General features: G+C 48.5%; 6 protein-coding genes across 6 annotated transcripts; 2 read left to right on the top strand and 4 right to left on the bottom strand.

Annotated features, from left to right (window-relative positions):
- Positions 1-1,977: 1,977 nt before the first annotated feature.
- Positions 1,978-2,766, top strand: LTR64_003094 (uncharacterized protein; the record flags this gene model as incomplete). The annotated part of the gene is given in 2 exon segments (XM_064897457.1): positions 1,978-2,745; positions 2,761-2,766. 2 exon segments carry the CDS (start codon positions 1,978-1,980, stop codon positions 2,764-2,766), a joined length of 774 nt encoding a protein of 257 aa, XP_064756407.1.
- A 3,679-nt stretch (positions 2,767-6,445) lies between these two features.
- LTR64_003093 (uncharacterized protein) lies at positions 6,446-7,184 on the bottom strand (the record flags this gene model as incomplete). Its single annotated transcript, XM_064897456.1, has 2 exons — positions 6,446-6,527; positions 6,940-7,184. 2 exons carry the CDS (start codon positions 7,182-7,184, stop codon positions 6,446-6,448), a joined length of 327 nt encoding a protein of 108 aa, XP_064756406.1.
- A 444-nt stretch (positions 7,185-7,628) lies between these two features.
- Positions 7,629-9,257, bottom strand: LTR64_003092 (uncharacterized protein; the record flags this gene model as incomplete). The annotated part of the gene is made up of 1 exon (XM_064897455.1): positions 7,629-9,257. The coding sequence occupies one exon, from the start codon at positions 9,255-9,257 to the stop codon at positions 7,629-7,631; it is 1,629 nt and encodes a 542-aa protein (XP_064756405.1).
- Positions 9,258-13,032: 3,775 nt separating this feature from the next.
- Positions 13,033-14,277, top strand: LTR64_003091 (uncharacterized protein; the record flags this gene model as incomplete). The annotated part of the gene is made up of 3 exons (XM_064897454.1): positions 13,033-13,391; positions 13,446-13,944; positions 14,011-14,277. 3 exons carry the CDS (start codon positions 13,033-13,035, stop codon positions 14,275-14,277), a joined length of 1,125 nt encoding a protein of 374 aa, XP_064756404.1.
- Positions 14,278-14,759: 482 nt separating this feature from the next.
- Positions 14,760-18,449, bottom strand: LTR64_003090 (uncharacterized protein; the record flags this gene model as incomplete). The annotated part of the gene is made up of 5 exons (XM_064897453.1): positions 14,760-17,774; positions 17,820-17,977; positions 18,024-18,056; positions 18,103-18,128; positions 18,190-18,449. The coding sequence occupies 5 exons, from the start codon at positions 18,447-18,449 to the stop codon at positions 14,760-14,762; spliced, it is 3,492 nt and encodes a 1,163-aa protein (XP_064756403.1).
- Positions 18,450-20,444: 1,995 nt separating this feature from the next.
- On the bottom strand, positions 20,445-22,451 carry LTR64_003089 (uncharacterized protein; the record flags this gene model as incomplete). The annotated part of the gene is made up of 6 exons (XM_064897452.1): positions 20,445-20,782; positions 20,836-21,013; positions 21,083-21,303; positions 21,666-21,694; positions 21,744-22,164; positions 22,220-22,451. 6 exons carry the CDS (start codon positions 22,449-22,451, stop codon positions 20,445-20,447), a joined length of 1,419 nt encoding a protein of 472 aa, XP_064756402.1.
- Between the last annotated feature and the right edge of the window lie 141 nt (positions 22,452-22,592).

Below are 22,592 nucleotides of genomic sequence, written 5' to 3'. Positions count from 1 at the left end.
TCAGGTTTTCCCCTATCCAGCCTAGCGTCTGCGTATACTACTGATACTATCTTTTGGCCTCTCTTGTTTCTCCTTGAGAGATCATCCCATTATCTGCTCTTCACCACCATCAGTGATATCGCGATGCAGTCTACAGTGTCCCTGAGAGCCTTTGTGGCCAGGCGCATCATACCAATGTCTGTACGACCATATCAGCATTTATCTGCTCCCACACGTCGATCGATACAGTGCCTTCCTTCCACGCCTCTACAACGTGCTCCTCTTCTGCGGCGCTGGAATTCTTTTCTGGCCATACCAGAGTCTGAAGCGAAGCGAACCCCTCCCGCGGCACAGCAACCATCATACCAGATAACGTTTACGTGCAAACCTTGCAGCCGTCGTTCGAGTCATGTGGTCACCAAGCACGGTTATCACAAAGGCACAGTGCTGATCAAGTGTCCTTCTTGCGAAAATCGCCATGTCATCTCTGATCATCTCAAAATATTCATGGACGAACATTCCACCTTGGAAGATATTCTGAAACGTACAGCTGGCACAAATCAGGATCTCAGCAAGCTGTTAAAGAAAGGCAAGCTAGGTATGAGGCCTGGTGAGATTGTGGGAAGAGAAGGTGACGAAGATGTCGAATTCTGGGACGACGGTTCACAAAGTCAACACACACCTACCGCCTCAACTCCTTGAAACCCAATATATCTCATGTACTACAATCTCTACTCCTAGAAAGACTACCATCCTAGTGGTGGACGATTCACCATTTGCGCAATGCTCCAACATAGCGGGTGCGCTGCATGACCAGCTGACGACGATTCACAACGGCCAGGTTCTACACTCTGCATGCAGAGCGGTAACGTTCTGTTGCTCTCCTCTCGTCCAATTCCACTATAGGGACTAGTGGTCGTTTGCTTGTTATCTTACAGTCAATGACCTGAGCGCCGCTCTACAACCAGCCTTTTCCTCTTGTTGTTCGCGTGGTGAAGCACAATGTCCATGGGAACCAACAAATTGTCTTAGGTCAGAGATGACTGAGAACTTTCGAAAAACGGTATCCACAAAGGAGCCTCTTTCGGCTTCTATATAGCCAGGTCCCATCCTAGAATCGAGTTCCGCCAGAAGTCATGGCTGATCTATACAATGGAGCTTGCAGCGTCACAAACAGGGACCCATTCACCTTCAACTCGAGAGACCGATTAGCACTTCAAATTGCTCGTGGCTTTACACATGCCCATACCGTACGGTCACGTGTCGGTCTCTCCATCCTGAGTCATTTACTGATCACGTAATATGAAGCAAGGCCAACACATTTACGCTGCTACTGATCGAAGGGCGTACCCGGATTCCTGTATGTATGCTTGACGCTCCTAATCTTGTCGTCGTTCATAAATGCCATTGTCTTTCTAGCAGCTATCGCAGAATATCGACGCCACTACTCAGGTCGAATTTCATCCTTTACGCTAAGTTAACCTTATGGCTACATCATCCTCGCACCAGCGTCCAGCCGATTTTTCACTTTACAATTATTTGGCGGTTTCACATGGACCACGTGCGTCAACTGCTATCCTTGGTGGAAGCGCAACACCGTCGCTATCTCTGAATGATATTATCTCCCTTTCTGACGATCCCGATATTAGCAGGACTGCGTTTACAACAGCTCTTGTCGCTACTCCCTTAGGTCTGGCATCAGATCGAGGCTCTAAGCATCTTCGTGCCAATATTGCTTTAACATATGATGGATCCACAGGCATTACAGCCGATAATATCATCGTTGCTAATGCGACAACAGGCTCGAATCATATCGTTCATCGCTCGCTTCTCCGGCCAGGCGATCACGTTATTATTCAGTATCCGATTTACGGGCCACTGATCGAGGAACCACGCGATATAGGCTGCGAGATCTCTTATCTTCGCCTAGATCCAGCAAATAATTGGTCTTTCGACCTCGGTGAGCTGCAAAGCCTGATCCGACCCCACAAAACCAAGATGATCATCCTCAACAACCCAGTGAACCCGACTGGCACTCACGTTGGTACAGATACTCAACGTGAGATTATCAAGATAGCCAGGCAACACAATCTCTACGTCCACTGCGACGAGATATTCAGACCACTCTATCATACCACGACTAAATCAGATATTCCAGCTTCTATGGTCGAATATCCAGATCTCAAATACGACCGTGTCATCACTACCTCGAGCCTCTCAAAGTGTTATGGTCTATCTGGTATTCGCATAGGCTGGATTGCGACACGTTCACCAGAGCTACTTGCAAAATTTGTGAATTATAGGATGTATTCTGTTCAGGCCTTGAGCATGCTTGATGAGGTAGTAGCGACAGAAGTTCTCAGTCCGCGATGCCGGCCCTCGATTCTGCAGAAACACCTTGCCCTTGCTAAACATAATCTCAACCTGATTGAAGCATTTGTCGACAAACACGAAATACAATGCGAATGGACAAGGCCAACTGCTGGAGCTGTTGCTTTCGTCAAGTTCAAGAATGCACGGAGTGGAGAACCAGTTGACGACATGGACTTTTGCGAACGACTAGTTGCGTCTAAAGGCGTTCTGTTGAGTCCAGCTACTCTATGCTTCGAGTTTGATGAGGCTGTTCCTCCTGCTGATGACGCACTGAAGATGAAGGGTGCCGAAGGTTTAGAGGAGTTTAAGGGACGTGTGAGGCTTCACTTTACTTGCAATACTGAGGTGCTCGAGAAGGGTTTAAGAGGCTTAGCAGAGTTTCTGGAGGAAGAGGTAAGCTTGTAGCAGGAGTGAGGCTGCGCTATCGTCTAGGACGCCGATATCAGGTTGGCGCTGTTGTTTAGAGCTACAATCTTCATGAATTTGCACGGCTACCATCGTGTCAGCGACTTAGTAGTCTCACAAATTTATTTATCTCGGCTGTTGTAGCTGAAACTTCAATTTCCAATGCATTTACTACTACTGTAGGCCGTTTGGACGATGTGATCTGCTGCTTTGGTTTCTTCCATCTGGAGAACCAGATGCGGAATTCTCGGTTTCTCTTAACACAGCGGTGCTCCGAAAATCTCATTGTCTCAACCACAAGGAGTACTAGTACAGCATTACTCGTGCATATATATGCTTGAACACTAAATGACTGCGTTTTTGTTACTTCTAGTAAGCCCGTGCGCTGGGTGAATCTGCCGCCAGAAAATTGCAATTTATTTACCAACCTGTATCATGCACGAGAGCATCAGATTTATTTTGACCACTAATCCAGAAGATACGACGAATTGAGTGGCAGGACTTGTTCTGTAAGAAGCACGCTCTGGGCTACGCCTTCCTTGAGACTTGCTCAATGTCAATCTTATCAGAAGTGGACAAGAGCCACAACCCTCTACTGGGGACATTCCATGCCAAACTCATGGGCTGCCAACCTCCAGAAGCACGACTCTGGGAACCACAAGGAACGCTAGAGAATGACCTGGTTTGAAGGACTGTTGATCGAAATCTCCTCGGTCAATACACGAGATGCTACGCATTGCCTCAACGAGTCTCGCCTTGCTCTGCCCTTCCTTGTCTTGATGGGTCTACAACCGAATCCTAACAAGGGCTGTTGCTGGGCTTCACGAGCAGCACTTGATCTTGTCTTGCCGCGGTACGATGGCCTTCTGAGCTGGAGTGGATGGGGCTTTGGGACGCGCCTGCCAGCGAAAGAGCTACAGTGATCGGCAGTATTACACCATCGTAGAGAAAAACCGAGATGTAATCTGCACTAATCGCGAGCCACTATCAAGGTCTCCATCTGCCACCTACAGTATGTACTGTACTCGGTAACCCCACAAGCCTGGCTGGCATTCACTGCTACATATCTCATTGCCAGGGTCCGTACCATACTGGTCCACAAGGGATTAGAAGCTGGAACTGTTGCCTCAAGTTCATGTTTGCACACAACCAGACGTATCACTGAATTGGTGGCTCGGGATCAGAAGTGCTTGGTCTCAGTACGGTTTACAAGAAAAACACGTAATGACTGACAGTACTTTGATGTGATTCAGACAGCTGGAAGAAGCCGTGCAAGATCTCGGTTCCTCGCCTGCATAACCAAATCAAGAGGACAGGCTGACGCACATAGCTAGCAATTCTCCAATACAAGCATACAAACATATGCAAAAAATGCTGGACGCTTTGCATGAGCCAAGGACTGAAGGCGCTACTCGTGTTGATCGTGTCAAAGGCACAAACAATTCCTGGAAAGGTGATAGGGAATGCATGTCTAGCGCCAGCACACAGATGCTTCGATCTTCATGTAAGTTGTCTGCTTGAAATCCAGCCACTGGTTCAATACCGATCGTGCCCTTCATCTATACTGAAACCGTTTGTGAAATTTTGGACACGGAGTGAAACATCAAAAATCCTATAATTTCCTCAACATCATGTGAATTCCTTCGCAGCAATCCTCGTCCTCCTTCAGTTGAGCTGTTTGCTGCCAGACATCTCTGGCAACTTTTGCCTCGCTGTCGATCATGAGAGGAACAGCAGACAGCCATGGTGGATTCAATGCACCACAGCACTTGCAATAGTGTACAAGCTATGCAAGCGAGCTGCATGTGCGATGAAGATCATGTTGGGCTATTTTCACTTTGATGTCATCTAGGGCAATTCATTGGTTCATGGAGGCTCCAGCGGACGCGGACTCCGGGTAATTCATTGCTTGCGCTGTGCTTTAGTGCATCTCTGAACCATACTTCCATATGGCCAACGTGACAACAATCGACGCTCGCCTAATAGTGACGATCTCTCATGGCACTCTAACCTCCACAAAGCTCGTTGAGGTAGAAAGCTGCGATTATCAAGTCCAGTCCCTCCGTCATGCTATGAGAGAGCTTTGTCTGTCTGAAAGAACTTCCGCCAATCGGTTCGATTCCAGCAGCGTCAAGTCTTCGAAGGGACCTCTCGCTGATGCGCGACTCGCCGAGTCATGTCCCTCTCAGCGGCTTCTGCTCGGTTACTAATCGTTTAGCCCTCGAAGAGCAATTCAAGCTCCACATTCTCGAAGGTCAAGTGTAAGCGAGACTTGCTCACTAGAGAGCGTTGCCAACGCAGGCCAGCTCCAAATACCAGCCATGCTAGCTGTTGTAAGCTTTTGAATCCGCCGGGTCTCGAGACTGGAAGCGGCGGAGAGGGTAAGAAGGTTCCAGTCAGGATTGACTAAGTGGTAGCCTATTCAATGGCCGAAACATACACACTGGCTTGTCATATACCTTGCCCTACAACCGTGGTGTCGAGGTCCAATATCTGGTGCGACAGCTACAGTGACTTTAGCAGTTGAATATGACGGAATCTTTGGTTGGTGCAAAGATGTCTACAAGCGACATCTGCGCCTGTCTCGGTTGGCAGCTGGATGAATTATCGACAACGAAAGACAACCGTTTGAAGCCACCAGAATCGATGATATTCTCCGCCGTCAAATGGAAGATCTACTACGACTCCAGCAACAGCGCGACCCCTATAATTCAACCACGACCCTTGCGAGCGTCACTGTAGTTGTCTTCTACTGCATACTTCGAGGGATTGTGCCTACACTCAACACTACACTTGCTCTTAGAGCCGTACAGATTGCACGTCTGGGTCGGACGAACGGGATGGGCAGGATATGTCCAGCGGTACCCACGGCACGGCGTTGAGGCAGACAGTTTGAAGAGTGCCGCCGACCTGACACAGCAAGGAAGACATAGCATCTCAAGCTGCTTATTCTGACGGGCACAACCAGGCACAGATGCATACAATGGTCGTAAGACAGGTCTACATACCACATCCTGCCAGAAGTCGTGCTTCCAGCACTGGGTCTGTGGTGACTCGACTCCCACCACGGTTGTACAATAACGTCACAATTTCGCATGCGAGGGCAGAATATATGATCCAACATCGTGGCCTCCGGGGTTGTTCTCATCCTCCACTTCTTCACCGGGATCAGGCGGGTAAGAGATGTTACCCTACCCATGAAAGTCTGCCTGGTCAAGCCATATCTTGCTAGGAAGGAAGTACGAAATCCCCACAGATACGCACATGACCATGACTTGTTCGATCATTCACGATATCTTGGCGCCAGGATGCAGGATTTTGTCGTTGTGGAACACGATAAGCGAGCACGACGTTGGAAAAGGTTAAACGCAGCCAGGAAGCTACCAGGATATCTACCGGGGTTTGTCTGATGTACAGGGTACTATTTCGTTCCAGGTCTCACATCTTGGACAGAACCACTGCGTACGTAGCTTGAATACTCTGTGTTCTTGAAGAACAGATGAAGCAACAAGGGAGGTACAATATTTTTTATAGATAGCTATACATACATACCATAGCCAAGAAGTTCATATACTTTGTCACAAAGCTTCTACTATATCTGGAAGGCAAGTGATGTCTGATTCTGCCACCATTCTTGCAGCAGAGTAGCACTCTCGCTACATGACTGGACTCCATGCATCTGTTAGAATCATAGAGGCAGTAGCTCGACGTCCTTGCTTGTGTCTAGCTCTTCATGCCGCGATAGTTCAATGTGCTGATTGACGCAAAGCCTATATGATGTGAAGAATTAGTCATCTTCTCTCACTCACAAAAGCTAGCAGTGGCTGAAGACGACAACAAGAATGCCTATACCCAGATTGGGCCATGTCTTAATGGCAGGAAAGTTGAGGTATGGTGAGAGGTCGATGTACAAGCGGTAGCAGTAGCTATAGTTCCCAGATATCATCGACAAAGAGGCGGCGTGGAGAGATCGTAGCACAGTGACGTGCGATCCATCACCTAATCTTTGCTGTAAAGAAGTTGATCTAACTGGATAGGTTCTGCGAAAGGTGTGATCCATCCCTGCCAAGCTGTCCAGCGAGAGTGAGACTTTCATGAATCCCTGCAGCGCTTCGCCGAAAGAGCCGGCATTTAAAGGAGACACAAGCTGTAATTCCAGAGATTGTGAAAATGTTTACTCACGGCTTAACATATGGATCAAACGTTTTCCAATAGGGGTTCTCGAGGTGGTATTTCTGGCTGCTCTCGTGCTCGAAGCGCTCGACAATGCTGAACTTCCGTGGATTGTTTACATCCTGCATGACGAACCAGTCGACTGTTTCTTTGTCCTTTCGGTAGACGCGAGCTGCTTCGATGAGCTTGCGTTTGATCTTCTCGATTGAGTCGTCATCCTTGGCTTCGAGATGACACACGAGTGTATAGACCATGTTGGTAGTAATAGAGATAAGGTTGATTTAGAGGCGTGTACACCAGACAAATTCCGAAGCCTTCTCGGTATTGCATGGTGAAAGAGGCCTCGTAAAAATGAGGACTAATCACCCCGCATAAACGTCATCCATGTACCGTGCGCTAGCTCATTCTTGTTTTTGTGTTTTCAAACAGGGAAGGCGACAGCGACGAAACCATTAGATTTGGGAGGTAGAAGTGAGTGGCCCGTATTCCTGTCCTTCCATGATGCTTTAGGTTCGATTTGGCGAATTTATTGGACATTTTGGTTTCCTCTGCTTAGCATAAATCTCACCCTTGGATGTAGCAGTGTTGATAGACAGACCTTCACATGCGGTACAGAAGACATTGACCTGGTAGCTGAAATCGTAGTGAACTCACCGTTGCCACTGAAATGTATGCGCACGCCGTTGACCTACCACCAACTATGTGCTATTCATTCGTGCCCTGAAATTGATATCGCTGCTGATCATCCGAGTCTCGGTCTCGACAGCTTCTACTTTGATCGGAATACTCAAAGCAGCGTCTTTCCTGATCTCTATATTGGTTCCAGCAACGAACAGTGGTAGAGAGCGCTGTATCATCTTCAGCCGTACTGCGAGTATGAGCGCATCATAGTCTTCATCATCCTCGATGAAGTAGTCTATCATTTCCAGAACCTTGTCATAAGTTGGCACGATGGGTGCTGGAGGTATGCGAGCTTCGGACCCAACCTTTGTAAGTTGAAGTTTTGCGTATTGCCTCCACCTCTCTGACATGAAGCGCATCTGCGCTTGATGACTGGCGAGCATAATGTTGAACCGGCTGCAGTCGTTCGGTCGTACTTGAAGTGCTTTGGCTCTTGCTTGGTCTAGCAAACGGATTCCAGTTACAGCTTCTCTGATACCCCACAGAAGACGGATCTGAAATTTCTCGTCATGGTTATCATCAGGATCCTGTACATACTTGAGAATATCAGGGCTTTTGAGAGCTTGAGGAACACCAGTAGCGCAAACAGTGACATACCACGCGACAGCTTCGCTGACTTGTCCGTTCGGGAAGCCTTGCTCGCACATTCTTGCTGCACTAGCCAGGTGCATGACAGCTCGATCCCACTGGCCAATCCATGCCTCCATGAACCAGAAGACGAAGGCAACAAGTACAGTCACCTCTGGAGGTGGCTTCTCTTTAAAGATGCTAGTAATGGCCATGCTGCTCTGCTTGACGGCCTCAACGACAGCTTGTCTTTCGTTGGATTCACCAAGCGAGAACCTCTCGATTGATGCCGTGACTGATGCAGCGGACAGTAGACCATGCTTGAGGCAATCGTAATTCCATGCAGCTTTCGGGAGTTCGCATCCTAAGATATTGAAATCACCGAAACTGCGTGAGATGACCTGGCAGCTTTCGGTACGATTTTGCCAATGTACGAATGTTTGATGTTCCGTTTGTGACTTGTAAGGCGAACTATGGACGTATTTGAACGTTGGCGGGTGATCGGGATCCTCGAACATGTCGATTTTGCGCTGAAGCAGTTCAAGAGCCTGGACCTCTTCAGGAAGATCCTCTGCGAAGTCTTCCAGTGGAGGCTGGGTATATTCGCACTTACGGCTTGAAGCTGTACACCGGCCACACGCTGGTCGCCCTTCGTCACACTTGATGCGTCGCTTCTTACATGTCACGCAACCGCTCCGTGACTTGGGAGCCCACCGTTTCTGTCGCGTGTGCTCGGGTTCTGGCGAAGTTGAATGCTTGCTTGAAATTGAGCTCCTTACACTAAGCGATGTTTGAGAGCTTATCGGACTTGATCTGTCACGCAATACTGAAGTTACACTGCCTGAGCTCGGCGAATTACTGCTGATTTCGTACACAACAGTGCCTGGGTCTTCCTGAGCGGACTCGAACAACCATGCTTTGGGAGTGCGGTACCCTTCACATTTACCAAAGTCTTTAATGCATCGTTGACATTCGGGTCTGGCTTCATCGCATTTGAGATGACGTTTTTTACAGCTGATGCAGCCATGTCGACTTTTGGCGTGATGCTTCTTCTTTCGGTCGTCTGGATGAACCCTCATATTGGGTGGCGAACGTCGCAAACTTTGAACATAACCTGAAGATAGGGCAAAACGTGTCGCTAGCAAGCGACGAACGCGATCATGTTGTTCTTTTGATTTCGTGAAGGCGGGAAGCTGGAGAGTTGGTGTGAAATGGTAAGTGGCTACAGGAGACTGACTCGCTTACTTTAGCTTTTCGTTTTGATAAGCCTTCGGCACTTCCTCGCTTCTGGTTAGAACAGTGGACGGTGTTGAAGTGCAGTGCTTTCGACGAAGCTAGTTGGAGGTCCAAGTCGCTTACATCCAGGAACACGAGATGGCAGATACCAGTATCAATGCAGGTTACAATAAGAGGCATGCACAACCTTTTTTGTCCGGTGTCTCGAGAGCGTGAGGTACCAGTGAATCACCGTGTTGGGCTTGAACAAGCACAACGACATGATCTACATTACGCAGTACTAGTTTTGCAGATCGCAGGCGAAGCTACCTGTGTTCGCCGTGCCTAGACTCCCGCCTAGAACATAGCTGGCGTGGCGACTCCACGATTTGCTGGGCGTTTGCAAGGACGTTCAAGAAAATACATGAGGTCTGCCTTCAACCTTCAAAGAGGTATTGGCTTTTCCAGCGTTGTACAGCAAGGCACAGCATTACAGGCCGTCTTCTAGCGTGCTTCAGAACTTAGCATGATAATATATTACGTGGAAATTTCCAATAACTCAAACCCATTCGCAGCTGCTCACACATCATTCTAGCTCAACCATATGCTGGTAATGTTGCCAGTGCGCACATGCTGAAAGGCATGCCTCGCTGTTATTCTTCAGACCGGGATGATGGAGAAAGAGTTCCTTGGTCAATCTCGGCTTGGCATGATTTAAGCTAGAACTTGACATGTAGCATGCTTCTCATCTGCTCGATGTGAGGAAGGTATTGTGGTATACCCTGAGGTTCTCATGACACAACTGTCGAGGACCAGATGTGATCCAACTAGATTCACGCAGCTAAATGTAGAACCCGCAGCCAAGGTACGAGTGTTGGACGAGATGTCACTGGCTACCACTCTGTGAGAAGACCAATTTTGCGATGCTGCAGTGCTGGAACCTGAGAGAGCCACCATAAAGGCAGACGGAACCGGAAACAGAGTGTTGAGCTGCGTGATTGAGCATACTTTTCAGAATCACACAAACGTGGAGAGCTCTTTCAACAATCTGACCGGCGGGTTCTCCCAGGTACACAAGAACTGATCACTTGCAGGGAGGCTATGAGTACCTGAACCCTTTCGATATCGTGCCAAGAGGTGCCAACATGGTTTAGTGCTGGTTGTGAGGATTCTGGTTCTATGACTGTAGAATTGCATTTACAACCTGTCGGGCGATGGGGAAATAATTATGGAAAAGCAGAGGAGTATAATACTCAGCGAACACATATACCTTCATATCTCCAGCAAGGCTATACTGTGACTGGATCGGTCTTAAGAACGCCATGTATACTCGATAACTCCTCCCTCTTTGAGCAGCTGGATCGCCAAAAAAGCTGTTCCATATTACATACCAATTTTCCATTTCGATGCGAGTGGTGTGCAAATCGGTGCCTCTGTGAATTCACATGCGCACTGCCATCTCGGTCGAGGCTCTCATCAGTGCCGTTCAGAGTACGAATTGTTTCAACTTCAGCTTTTCGGCGAATGTCCCGCCATGGGATAATCATACGAAGAAACTCCATCACTCAGATCGCCGCTCAATCCTTGTATGATAGGTCCATCTTCTTATCGCGGTCCTTCTAACTTCGAGTTGAGAACTTCTGGCAGCTTTAACGGTTGCGAGACGCCGCTGAAGTCCACAGATCTAGACTGCCCAAATACCTTCCACTTCTAACAGCGAGAACTGAAATTGAGTAAGCTCAAGATGATCATGGCGAGAGCGTGACGATCATTAGTGGGGCGCGCGTAGGCTACCGACAGCTAACGCGAAACACGAAATACGCTGAGAACACGATGTTCACGTGATGATCTCCGGATTCGACGCGGTGCTTGCTTGAAGCCTCACCTTTCACTTGGTGCCTGTGCTTCACGATATTGTATTGGATTGTCTTAGCTGGAACCTCCCACTGCGGGCATATGTGCCCAACAATGCTACACCATGATATGATTCCACGTCCATGGAACATTCTCATGTTGCCCATAATGAGAGACTATGTAGTGATTCAAGTTCTTCTGAGTTTGCAAGAGCCCGGTCTTCTGGGACATGAAGCGCACGGAAGGTGTATGAGCCGAAAGTCGTCCAAGGTCAAGAACAAAGAGATCTTGTATTATGTGAACCAACAAGAAGAGCCAAGATGGTAACAGAGGAAAGAACACGTTTCGTACGCGTCTCCGACTGACTGGTTGTACCTGCCTACTAAGTAGGCCTTTTGCCTTCAAAATTCGAATGCTGCGGATCCACGCTTTTTGTTGTTGTTTTGTCTTCACTGACTACTTCTTACCGAACAACCAGCTGCTCTGGAAAAAGACACGAATTTTCAACATGGGTCGATGGGGACATGGTAAGCAAAGCATTAACAGAAATCTTGAGCAGGCTAACAGATGAAGCTATGTTTGAGGGTACAATGACAGAGATCTCGTTTCAGAGTTCGAGTCTGTTGTTGGTGTCTCGATGATGGACGATCCACATGAGCTCAGGGAGGCACGAGAGAAACTTGATGCTGGATTAGGTGCAAGACTTATGTAAGAGTGTTGACACAAGGAGACTGGTTCTGCCAGCTTCTTCGATCCAAAATACACGACTGTTGTCCTTGCCGCCTACATGATGAACTGTGGAGCTACCATATCAGATGCAGACCGAGCCCACCTCCGAGAACTCCTCCCGAAAATCCCCAGTCGAAGTGGCTATGCACTCCCAATTTCTGATCTTGACCTTCGAGATCCTGGCAAGGTACAATTTCAAGCTGCACTTGACCACTATGTCAATGGTGAACCCAAAAGCTTCCTCGTGCCAAGGCAAGTACTTTTCTCCATTCATAACAAGGCTGTCGCTAACCAGTCTTTACAGCTGTTATCATTGTGGTAAGATTCCTGATGACCGAGCCCAAGTCCAACTCAAGAAATGCAAGGGATGTACAGAGAATCACAGAATTGCATTCTATTGTGATAAGGAGTGCTAAAAAGGAGACTGGAAGAAGCACAAGAAAACTATTTGCAAGCCACTCATGCCAGGGAACGGTTTCATTCTCATGAACGTCTGAAGATATCTTCTACGCCGATGCGAGATGGAATAGCAGAAGTTGTGGAAGACACGCTCGAACCAGTGTCAGTCTAGCAGATATTGATGGTCATACCGAACAATGCACTCGAGTGGTCATCAACAGGGACAGAAAAATACCCGGCTATCAATCTTCAAAAAGCTGAAAGCTCAATTTACCATGATACAAGAAAAAACAAACCAGAAGAAAGGCGGTAGCTAAGATGTCAGAATGGTGAATTTACAACATTATGCGGGCCATACCTCACAGACTTGTCTATCCTTGCATTGACATCTTAACGTTTCTCTGAGGCCACTACTGTCTAGCAGATCATGCCTCCTCCGCATCCTCGGTCCTCCCTGTGGAGAAGAACGATGGCGTCACACGTTGCTACGTACAAAGTAAACAGCATCGCTATTTACTCATATTCGATCGTGCCCGCAAAGTTGTGCTAATGGACAGTAACAATCAAGGACCTTCTAGACAACTTTTTGATGACTGAGCACGAGCACTAGCACTAGTCAACTTGCAAATAACAGATCGAACCATCCCCATACCCATCATGGCAACCACCACCACAACTCAATCACTTCCTTCAAACATGCTCGCCGCTCAAATAGTAGGGTTCCACAAGCCACATTCGATAAACAAGATCCCAGTCCCAGACATCAACAATCTAAACCCGCATGATCTCTACTTGAAGGTGGCTGTATCTGGTCTTTGTCATTCAGACCTAGAATATCTGAAGGGTACCTTTCCTCACATCAGCCTACCTATCACTGGGTCGCATGAAGGCACAGGCGTCATATTGGCCAAGGGTAGTGCAGTTGACTACTTCAATGTCGGTGATCGAATTCTTGCAGGACAGACTTTCGGTCGATGTGGCGAGTGCGATATTTGCAAAGGGCCTGAGAACTATAGGTAACTATGCTCTACATTAGTTGCTGATCTTCAAGCTCGCTAATATATCAACAGGCATTACTGTCCACATCGGGAAACAATGATGTCCGTTCACAGGAACGGTGCTTTTCAGGAGTATCTCATCGTCGACGGAAGAGAAGCAGCATTAATCCCAGACAGCATGAGTTTCGCTACTGCCGCACCATTAGCCTGTGCAGGTATGACCAGCTGGCGCGGCGTCAAGCAGTGCGAGCTCAAGCCAGGACAATGGATCGCGATCGTAGGCAGTGGTGGAGGTCTAGGCCACTTGGCAATCCAAATGGCGAAAAAGGCATTCGGACTCAAGGTCGTGGGAGTAGATGCACGGGACGAAGGTCTAGCATTAACGGAGGAAGCAGGAGCTGACCTCGTACTGGACGCCAGAATAGGCAAAGAAAACTTCGTCGAGCAAGTCCACAAACACACTGACGGCAAAGGCGTCCACGCCGCACTCAACGTCTCAGACGCCAAATCTGCCGCTCCCACAGCAGCCGCCATTACCCGAGACCACGGAACCGTCGTCCAAGTCGCCCTTGTAAGTCTTATTCCTCCCTCCTAATATATTGGCCTCCACTACCTCTACTAACACTTAACCCCACAGATCGACGAAGTATCCCTTCCCTTCCACGACGTAATCTTCCGAAACATCCACCTAAAAGGCTCATTCATGGCCTCACAAGCAGAAATCCAGGAAATGCTCTACGCCGTCGTCAAACACAAGATCAAGCTCGAGAATAACATCTTCCATGGAATACCGGAAATTCCTCGAGCTGTGGAGATGTTGAGGAACGGAGAGTATAGAGGGAAGGCGTGTATTGTGGTTGATGAGGGAGCGCCTGGGACGTTGCCTGGTGATAGCAGGATGTGAAAATAGGGTGATGGTGGTTGTGTTTGAATCGAATAGCTTGAGGGCAGCCGTGATGATGGACTGACGTGTACGCCACTGATGGAGTTAGACAACAGCGTTCTTGAGAAAATGAGGCATTATAGAACGAGAATAAAGCCCAGATAGAGCCGCTGGACAGGGAACTTGGTCATCTGTCCTACTCTGTTGTCGGCATTCTCATCCTTCAAAATTCTTTGCAACGTAGCTTGTATAGGAAAACCTTATAGCACGCACGGGAAGCAGAAGTTGATTTGCGGATTTTGACCTAGACATTAAACAATCCGGCCAGGAACTCACTCAGTGCTTTCTTTGAAAAGCTGGATGCTTCAAACACAGGTGCATTATTAATCTATCTGGGTTCAGTCACCTGCCTATGCAAGAAACATGTTCTAAAATTAATCCATCCAGCTTGCTATGCAATAAATCCAAAGACATGTTATACAACGATACTACCTCGATCGTAATTAGTTTTGTTTCCCTTGTGGTTGAGGAGCATAAAAGCCACCATATTGGCTATAAGTGCTTTGTGGACGTGGCTGGACTGGATAAGCTGGATATCCAGCTTGTTGCATTGACTCAGTCCTCTGATACATTGGCTTCTGTTCAACATACATTGACTGTCGATGATCTTGCGTTGGTTGTTGCATGTTAGACCAGTAGGCTTGGTGGCTCGGTGTCATTCGATGAGCTGGAAAGTCTGATGCCATAGGACGATCGGGGACCAATTGGTTCTGGTAGCTATTCTGATACAGTAGTTGTTGGGGTCTCGGGTACTGATATGGACCTCCGTGCAAAGGTGCTTGCTGCGACTGAGAGGTTCTCATCTCTCGAGACCGTTGATCGATAGCGGCTTGAACCATTTGTCCCTGCAGCCCTTTTTTGATGTTCTGCTTTTCTTGGTCTCGTGCTTCAATGGCACCAATGAGACCAACTGATGGATCTGGCGTCCTTCCAGCTTGATTGACGTTACTGAGCAACGGACCACCAGTCATCTTAGCAACATGCTCCTGCTCGCGCGCGGAAAGGTGAGCGGAATAGTCCATAGAGCCTCTAGATGACTGTCGTGACGAAAGTGCGCGCTTCTGCAACTTTCGTGGTGAAGTCGGCGAATCTGGCCGTGCTTTCTGGTCAGTCTTGACCTGGTCAATACGACCAGATGACAAAGTTCTGTGTGCTACATAGCCCTGCGGCTGCATAGCCATTGAAGCTCTTTGTTGTACAAACTCTTCTGCAGACATGCCGCCTGGACTTGTATTCTCAGCCTGTACCCTTGGCCGCCAGGCATAACTTTGTGACCTAGAGTGAGGCAACCGCTCGGTGGATGACTGCTTTTCGGGTGTTCGCGAGGGCGATGACGATCCGAAGGCATCGAAAGGCGACTGACGGCCGGGAGATGGTTGGCCCAGTGAATCAAAGGGCGATCGACGTCCGCTAGCAGTGTCCGGTCTGCCTAACGAGTCAAAAGGCGATCGTCGACCTGTCGCTGTGGTAGGACGACTATTAGGTCGGCTGTCGTCAGGTGTTAAGCGTAAAGTCTGGCCAAAGTCGATGTGTAGGTTGTCCTTCTGAGCGACAACTTGGTTATCTGGACTGCCAACGACTTTCCTCGTACCACCTCTTACTTTCTCTCGCTCTGCCGGTGGATCTTGAGAAGCATGACTTGCATAGTCAGGCGAAGAATCCCGGTCATGGTTTTGCATGGAATAGTTCGAAGTTTCCGAGTAGTTTCGATCGATGGGAGGTCTCGAGCTGTCTTGCAAGACTGCAGCTGAAAGTAGAGGCTTCCGCTTGGTCGGGCCCTGGATTGATGTTGAAGAAGTGTTTGTTACCACTGCTGGTCGATGAGGGTTAGCTAAAGTTGAACTCGGATCTGCAGGGGCGTCATTTACCCCACGGTTTGTCTGGTCCGCTCCACCGCGCCACGCAAGGGCGGCAGCCGATTGTGCAGTTGCTCCGTTCTCTTTCGTTGGTGAACGCGAACCCTCCCTTCTCAACTCTTCCAAGACTCTGGGGTTCATCTGAGACAATGTCGCATCTGACATGCGGCTTTTTTCTCTTCTCAGCTCTGGTCTGTCTGCTGGTCTCCGTCTTGGTTGTTCATTAGCTTGATGTTGCATTTCCGGTGGTGCCACAACGGGTTGAACAGGTTTCTGTTGGATTATCATATCCCGTTCCACGTCTTCAGCATAAACCCGGTTCTGCATATCGCTATCGGAGCTGTTCGCACTCTCTGTATAACCAGCTTCATTAACTCTGGGCTTCAGAGGCTGCCGGATGTGTGGCATGGTTGGCATTTGTGCATGATCCGGAATACTTGGCTCTTCTGATAATCTGGAAGGTGTATATTCTCGTGTCATAGACTCTCGCATTTTCTTGGGTGATGCCGGAATGCTGCCAGAGGCCGATCGAGCATGGTAATTGTGAGCAAGCTGAGTAGGAGCAGTCATCGTCTTTTTCGGTAACTCGAAGATGGCATCGCTAGATTCGTTCCGCCTGTGAGGTGATTGGGTCGAATGCACCGAAGCGGCATCAGAAAAGCGCATCCCTTGTCGTGGGCTGTTGTCCCTGATCCTTTCAATATTGCTCGATCGACCTTGTGTTTGCATCGACATCCTTCGAGCAACTCCCTCTTTCAGTTTCTTGCGCCACTCACGTTCAGTCCACTGGTCACTGTCTTCAGTATGAATCAATGCTGCAACATCGATAATGTCAAGATATCCATACCGTCGCTCCTTAGGCATAGCGAACATGAGGCTTCGTGGATCGAGAGTGTCAGGTACGAGTCTCGTTGGGCGACCATACAATGAGAAAGTGTCATATACGGGCATCAACCATCTCAGCATCATCTCGAATCCTGACACAGCCGGATGGACTTCTGGCATCACAAACACGAATCCTTCTGTCTTCGATTCTGGTTGCGAGTGAATAGTGATCCTTCCTTCCAGCTTGATTAGTGTCGATTCGTTGATCAGAGGCTTTGACTGCGGATATATGGCATATGCCGAATATGCGTCGGTAATGGTCGCGATAGGTAGCGCTTTCTTGGTCTTCTTCGTATCAAAGAATTTGATATCGCCTTTGGGATAGGTGACTTTCTCGTAGGCGGAACGCTTGCCCAGTTTCTTCTGTGATTTCTGCCACTCTTTCTCGTCCGGAGGTTCTATCACGCACCAACACCTCCTCCACGGAGTACCTGCGCCAAATCTAACACGTGCCCAATCCTCAATTCGAAATCTGTTCTTGGTCATGATTTGATTGATACTGTTCAAGTGTCTTCCTTTCCCAGCTATCAGCGATCCAGTGTAGAGTTCGTGTAGGGATGCGTTCTCAAACATGGCCAGTCGAATGCCAGCAGTCCATTGGGTCAAAGAATGAAGGGAATTGAAATGTAGGAGGTATCGGTTCTTGCCTGCAGTAGATACGGAGAGCACATTCTGCAGAGGCTGCACTTCCTGGTTTCGTGTCGGTAGAGTCTCGATCTGCGGGTTGTTAGGACAATGCCACCTCAAATAGGCAGGACGTACCATCTTGATGGATGCATCTGCTAGATTGATGAAAGAGGGAGCAACCTCTCCGTCATTGCCGGCTGCGTCAAGTGCTTCGGCGTCCCAGAACGAGAGAATAGTGCCCACAAGTTGAGCAAAACATTCAGTCCAAGCGCGGACAGGGTTTGGCTTTCCACCTAGGTATTGTCAGTCCTGGTTTGAGGTTATGTCTAGCACACTAACTGGTGTCAAGGTCGTCTAATTTCAAGAAATACCCTAAGACAGTCAGCCTTGTTTTCCTGATTTCCGTACCGGCTCTTACCCTCTTGGTACAATTTGTTCGCATGACTTGATAGGTAACTAGTCTGTCAGTCATTCTCCGTCGAAACAGACCAGGTAGGTATCATACCTAAACACAGGCTTCAACTCTTCTATTTCGTCGTTGACGATAGTAGGCGGAGTGTATACCATTGGGTTGTGCAGAGCTGGCGATGAAGCAGAGGCTTGGGGCAACGAGGTAGCAGAGGTCTCTCGAACGACAGCTGAGCCATCGGGCTTGCCGGCTAACGTGTCAGAGCTTTCGGGTGTCGCCCTGCTGTAGGAATTGTTGCTGGCAGTTGGAAAGGCCGCAGCTTTGAAGCTCGCGGAAAGGTTTCGTAAACGACCCATCCTGCTGCACGATGAGATATCTCGCTGCTACGCAGCAGTCAAAAAGCCTGTCGGGATTTGGACGTCTGCAAAATCGTGGTCGCAACTGCAGTGTTGTGTGCAAGTCGACTCGGATCGACACAGACAATCCTTAGAGGTTGACGAATCTTGGACGTCTACGATGGTGATCGAAAGGATCTGTGGCGCAGCAAGCACACGGATGCCGGTCTAGCAACACAATGAGTGATGTGACAGACGAGCAGTCGGTTGTAGTAACGAAAGAAGATCTAAACAAGGCGGCAACAAGCTCACCACGTCGACAGGACAAATTACTTGATGATGATTAGAGCTTGAATATTACGAGAGCTTAATCTTTCATTTCAGGTTGATACAGTATCAACGCGCTCCTGATGCCAATACGGAGTCCTTGGTACGATGGCTGGGGTTCCCTAGGTCTAGCGTACCAAGCCTGTCCACGTCAAGTGGAAGAAAATGCAAGATTCATCTCACTTATTAGGCTCCATCTCCGCCGCCAATTGGCCTCGTCCAAAGTCGTTTGCCTGGAAAATCGTCTAGAGGCGGCTCAGCGGCTCCTAAACAGTTCTTAAATCGACTTTCTGGTGGACACCATTACGCAGTCGAGAATCGGTGACGTATTCTCACCACGTGGAAAAGTAACCTCTGCTATTCCTGGCTTCAGGTAATCTCCAGGTGACATTACTCTCTAGTACGACAAAGGACACTCCGACGCTCATTTGAGATTCGCAGGCTCGGCGCGCATATATACAGGCTGGCCTTGAAGCAGTGAACGAAGGTCGGATCTGGATTCAATGAGATCGAGCTATAAGGCCAACCGAACTCGATAAGTGCCGCCAAGGCATTGACGATCTCCTCCTGCGCTGAGCTTAGGACGCCAGAGACGTTGCCAAGGATGCAAAAGTGTCGTGAACTGCTTCGTGATCGTAGGCCTCCCCTAACAGTTCCTAGACCACTTTCACAGCACTAATTCACCTTGTGCTGTTCAGACACTGAGTCCTCACTTGCAGCGGGTGCCAACCATTACGCCGACGATAGGACGGATGATGCTGTAGCTCAATTAAAATCTTTAGTGTTGCGGCTTCTCTCCACTATACTAATCACAACCGGGTTTATGTGATTTGGTGCCGATGTGGTTCACACTCTTTGGGGATCTTGTGCAACCCGGGATCAGCTCCTGTATATACAGTGCTTGCGCAAATGAACAGTTACAATTTGCTCACATACTGCGAGCTTCCTCCTTCGTCACGTCCGTATGGTGACAAAGTAGTTTGATGCTTGGAGCGAGTGTTCAAATGCTCCACTCAAATAGAGATGTTTGTGCTTGAACACGATGAGCTGAAGAGATGCCGCATCTGTCAAGGAACATCTATGTGATAGGATACAGTGGCTTGTCACGCGCATGTCAGGAGTACCAAGTTCACTCCAGACAGATCCGCCAATCGCGTAACCTTTATCGACAGCCTTTTGTAGTATGCAGCAACAGCTGGCCTCGTTGGTTTGCTGGAAGGTATCAGCGCAGTGACTGTACCTCTGAACGGAGGCTGTAGCGACAAGCAGAGTGGTGTAGAGGACGTGAACTGGAAAGCGCCAGCTCTTGCTGAACATACAATGCATGAGTGAATTCGGTCGTGCCTAAGAATACAACTTTTCATTGATGCTCGTAATGATGCTCTAACCATTCTCTTCCAGCAATCTCGGCTGCGAGACCAAAGGATGAATTTTGTCCTTGATTTGCCACTCTCGTGCCTCTGACTAGGAATGCTGATCGTGGTGCCAAGACCAACTCTCTGTGGCCCTGCAGACGTCGAAAAGCAAAACTTGACGCAAAGATGCTCACTGTGTACCATTTAGACAGACACATCACCACTCGAAAGCCGTGGATGACGCTTTCCGCCAAAACACCTTATGTTCTCGCACTGTTCATAAATCACCCCAAAGCTGACATAACCAGAAAAAACCATGTCAATAGGCGTAATTCTACAACGCCTTCACATGTTCGTCGGTGTTTCTCAGAGCCTTCATGATCGTCTCGTTGATGTTGTCTTCCGCCGCGTCGATCACAGGAATAGGAGATTCGTGGGATAGATTATCTCCCTCAAGTTTGGGAAGCTCAGTGCTGGTGCCGTCCTCTAGGCTCGGGTCAATCATGGCTTTCAAGCTCGACGCAGCGACGTCGACGTATCCTGGGTTGTGCTGTTGTGGCATCTCATACTGATTGTGGTACTGATGTAGAACTGGCTGCTGTGGTTGTAATTGCGGTTGTAGTTGCGGCTCTTCCGTACTGGCGTAGGGGTCAGTCACTTGGACGAAACATACTATAAGAAAGTTAGAATCGTCTGAGTATGGTGGATGTGTGAGCCTCTCTTACATTCTCGTGGGACCGGTAGGAAATATGTGTTGTTGAACTTCTGTCGGTACTTATAGAAACTCGATAGCTGGTCTCCTCCCTCATTCAGTCCGGCATTTTGTGCGTGGCGAAAGGCGATGCCTTCGCTGGCGACGCATTCCCTATTCGACTTTCGACATTGTCCGCAGACTGGTTTGGTCTGTCCGTTATTAGCATTGTTTCTCGACGCTGATTACCATAGTATTTCTGCTATGGCTCCGACTCTTACCTCGTCGCATTTGAGTTTCCTTGAACGACAAGTCTTGCAACCAGTTCTGGTTCTCCTAGCAGGCGTTGTAGCTGGAGCAGTAGGCGTGCTATTCATTCTCAGGTATGGTGAGGATGCGCGGATGGTTTGCTCAAGGTCGAAACGATTCAAACAAGGCAGGTTCGACGATGTCGCGGATAGTGGAGAAGTGTCTGCCGTCTTTCTGGAGAAGTCTTGGGCTTCTGGCGGCAAAGTTTTAGTGGTACAGGGATATTGTGGTGATAAAACTGTGTTTATTCGCCTCGTGCTGATCACAAACGCATGTCAACCAATTTCACCCACAAGTGCTACTGAGTAAATCGCAAATGTCTAGCCATGCTACTGCTACGTTACTACACTCGAGCGTACATCATAGTCACATCTCTTTCATTAGGATTGGCTAAGTGTCGCTTACTTCATGATCATAGCTAGTATGCTTTTCCTGGTTATCATTTTGTTCGTTATTGCACGTACTGAATCGTCTACTGCTGTCACGAAACAAACGTGCTCATTGTCCTTTGCGGTTGCTGTTGTCTTTGACCCATATATATCGATACCGACAAACCTACGAGTGCAGTAACAGCCACGGCCGTTCTGTCCAGCATTAGCCGTGGTCAAATACCTCAATTCTGATAATTCTTACTTCGATGAAAAGCAGGACAGGAGAGTGTTCCACAAACTCCATCTAGTCGTTTTCCCGGGTTCTAGGCTAACATTCCCATCTTGAGAGATATCCTGATTGTGTGGCATGTGTTCATTGGACACGCTGTTGGAAGGTTCTGCTTTGAATTGTGGCTCGTCATGGTTGCTCACTAGGCCGCCTACAACCAAACTACCGTTTGACGCAGGCTGCTTGCCTAGAAGGGGGGTTGTCTCGACCGCTTCGTTCTCTGAGCGGCTCGTTGGTTCAGGCATGCTAACACTTTCCGAGGACGGCCTGAGGCTTGACTTGCTGGAACGTTCTTTGAGATTCTGCTTGCTTGCTTCTCTTCTTGGCTCAAGAGGAGCCTCAACAGGCTCTTGTACCGTGATCACATTGTTCGTGTTTCCTAGTTTATCAGTGGCTCAAAAACAAGCATTAGTATGTCACCAGGCATTGTCGAGATCGCATTTACATACACTGCTCAGCACCATCATCGCATATCCACCAATCGCCAGGGCCTAACCGGAATTTGTACTGATGTACTCCTGGCGCAATGTCGAGCACTTTGTAGAATCTGTGTTGAACTTCGATGTTGTCGCGTGACTCTTCGAAGTCTAACTCTATAGGTTGCCATGACGTGAAAGACCCGGCGATAAACACCGGTGGTGTCAGTCCTGGTGTGGAAAGCAAAATTCTTTTAGACACCATTCTCGTGTCGTTGTAAAGATTGTCGGATCGCATCAGCTGGGTGATCACCATATATCGAAGTTTGTCGAAAATTGTTGAGCTAGACTAGCGTGGTGAGGCAACTGCAGGGGCACCCTTGTACGACAAGAAAAGCACATGCAA

This window comes from Lithohypha guttulata (genome assembly GCF_036872675.1).
Source record: "Lithohypha guttulata strain CCFEE 5908 chromosome Unknown scaffold_2, whole genome shotgun sequence".
NCBI lineage: Eukaryota > Fungi > Ascomycota > Eurotiomycetes > Chaetothyriales > Trichomeriaceae > Lithohypha > Lithohypha guttulata.
Note: the sequence above shows the minus strand (reverse complement) of the source record. Positions and strands in the feature narration are given on the sequence as shown.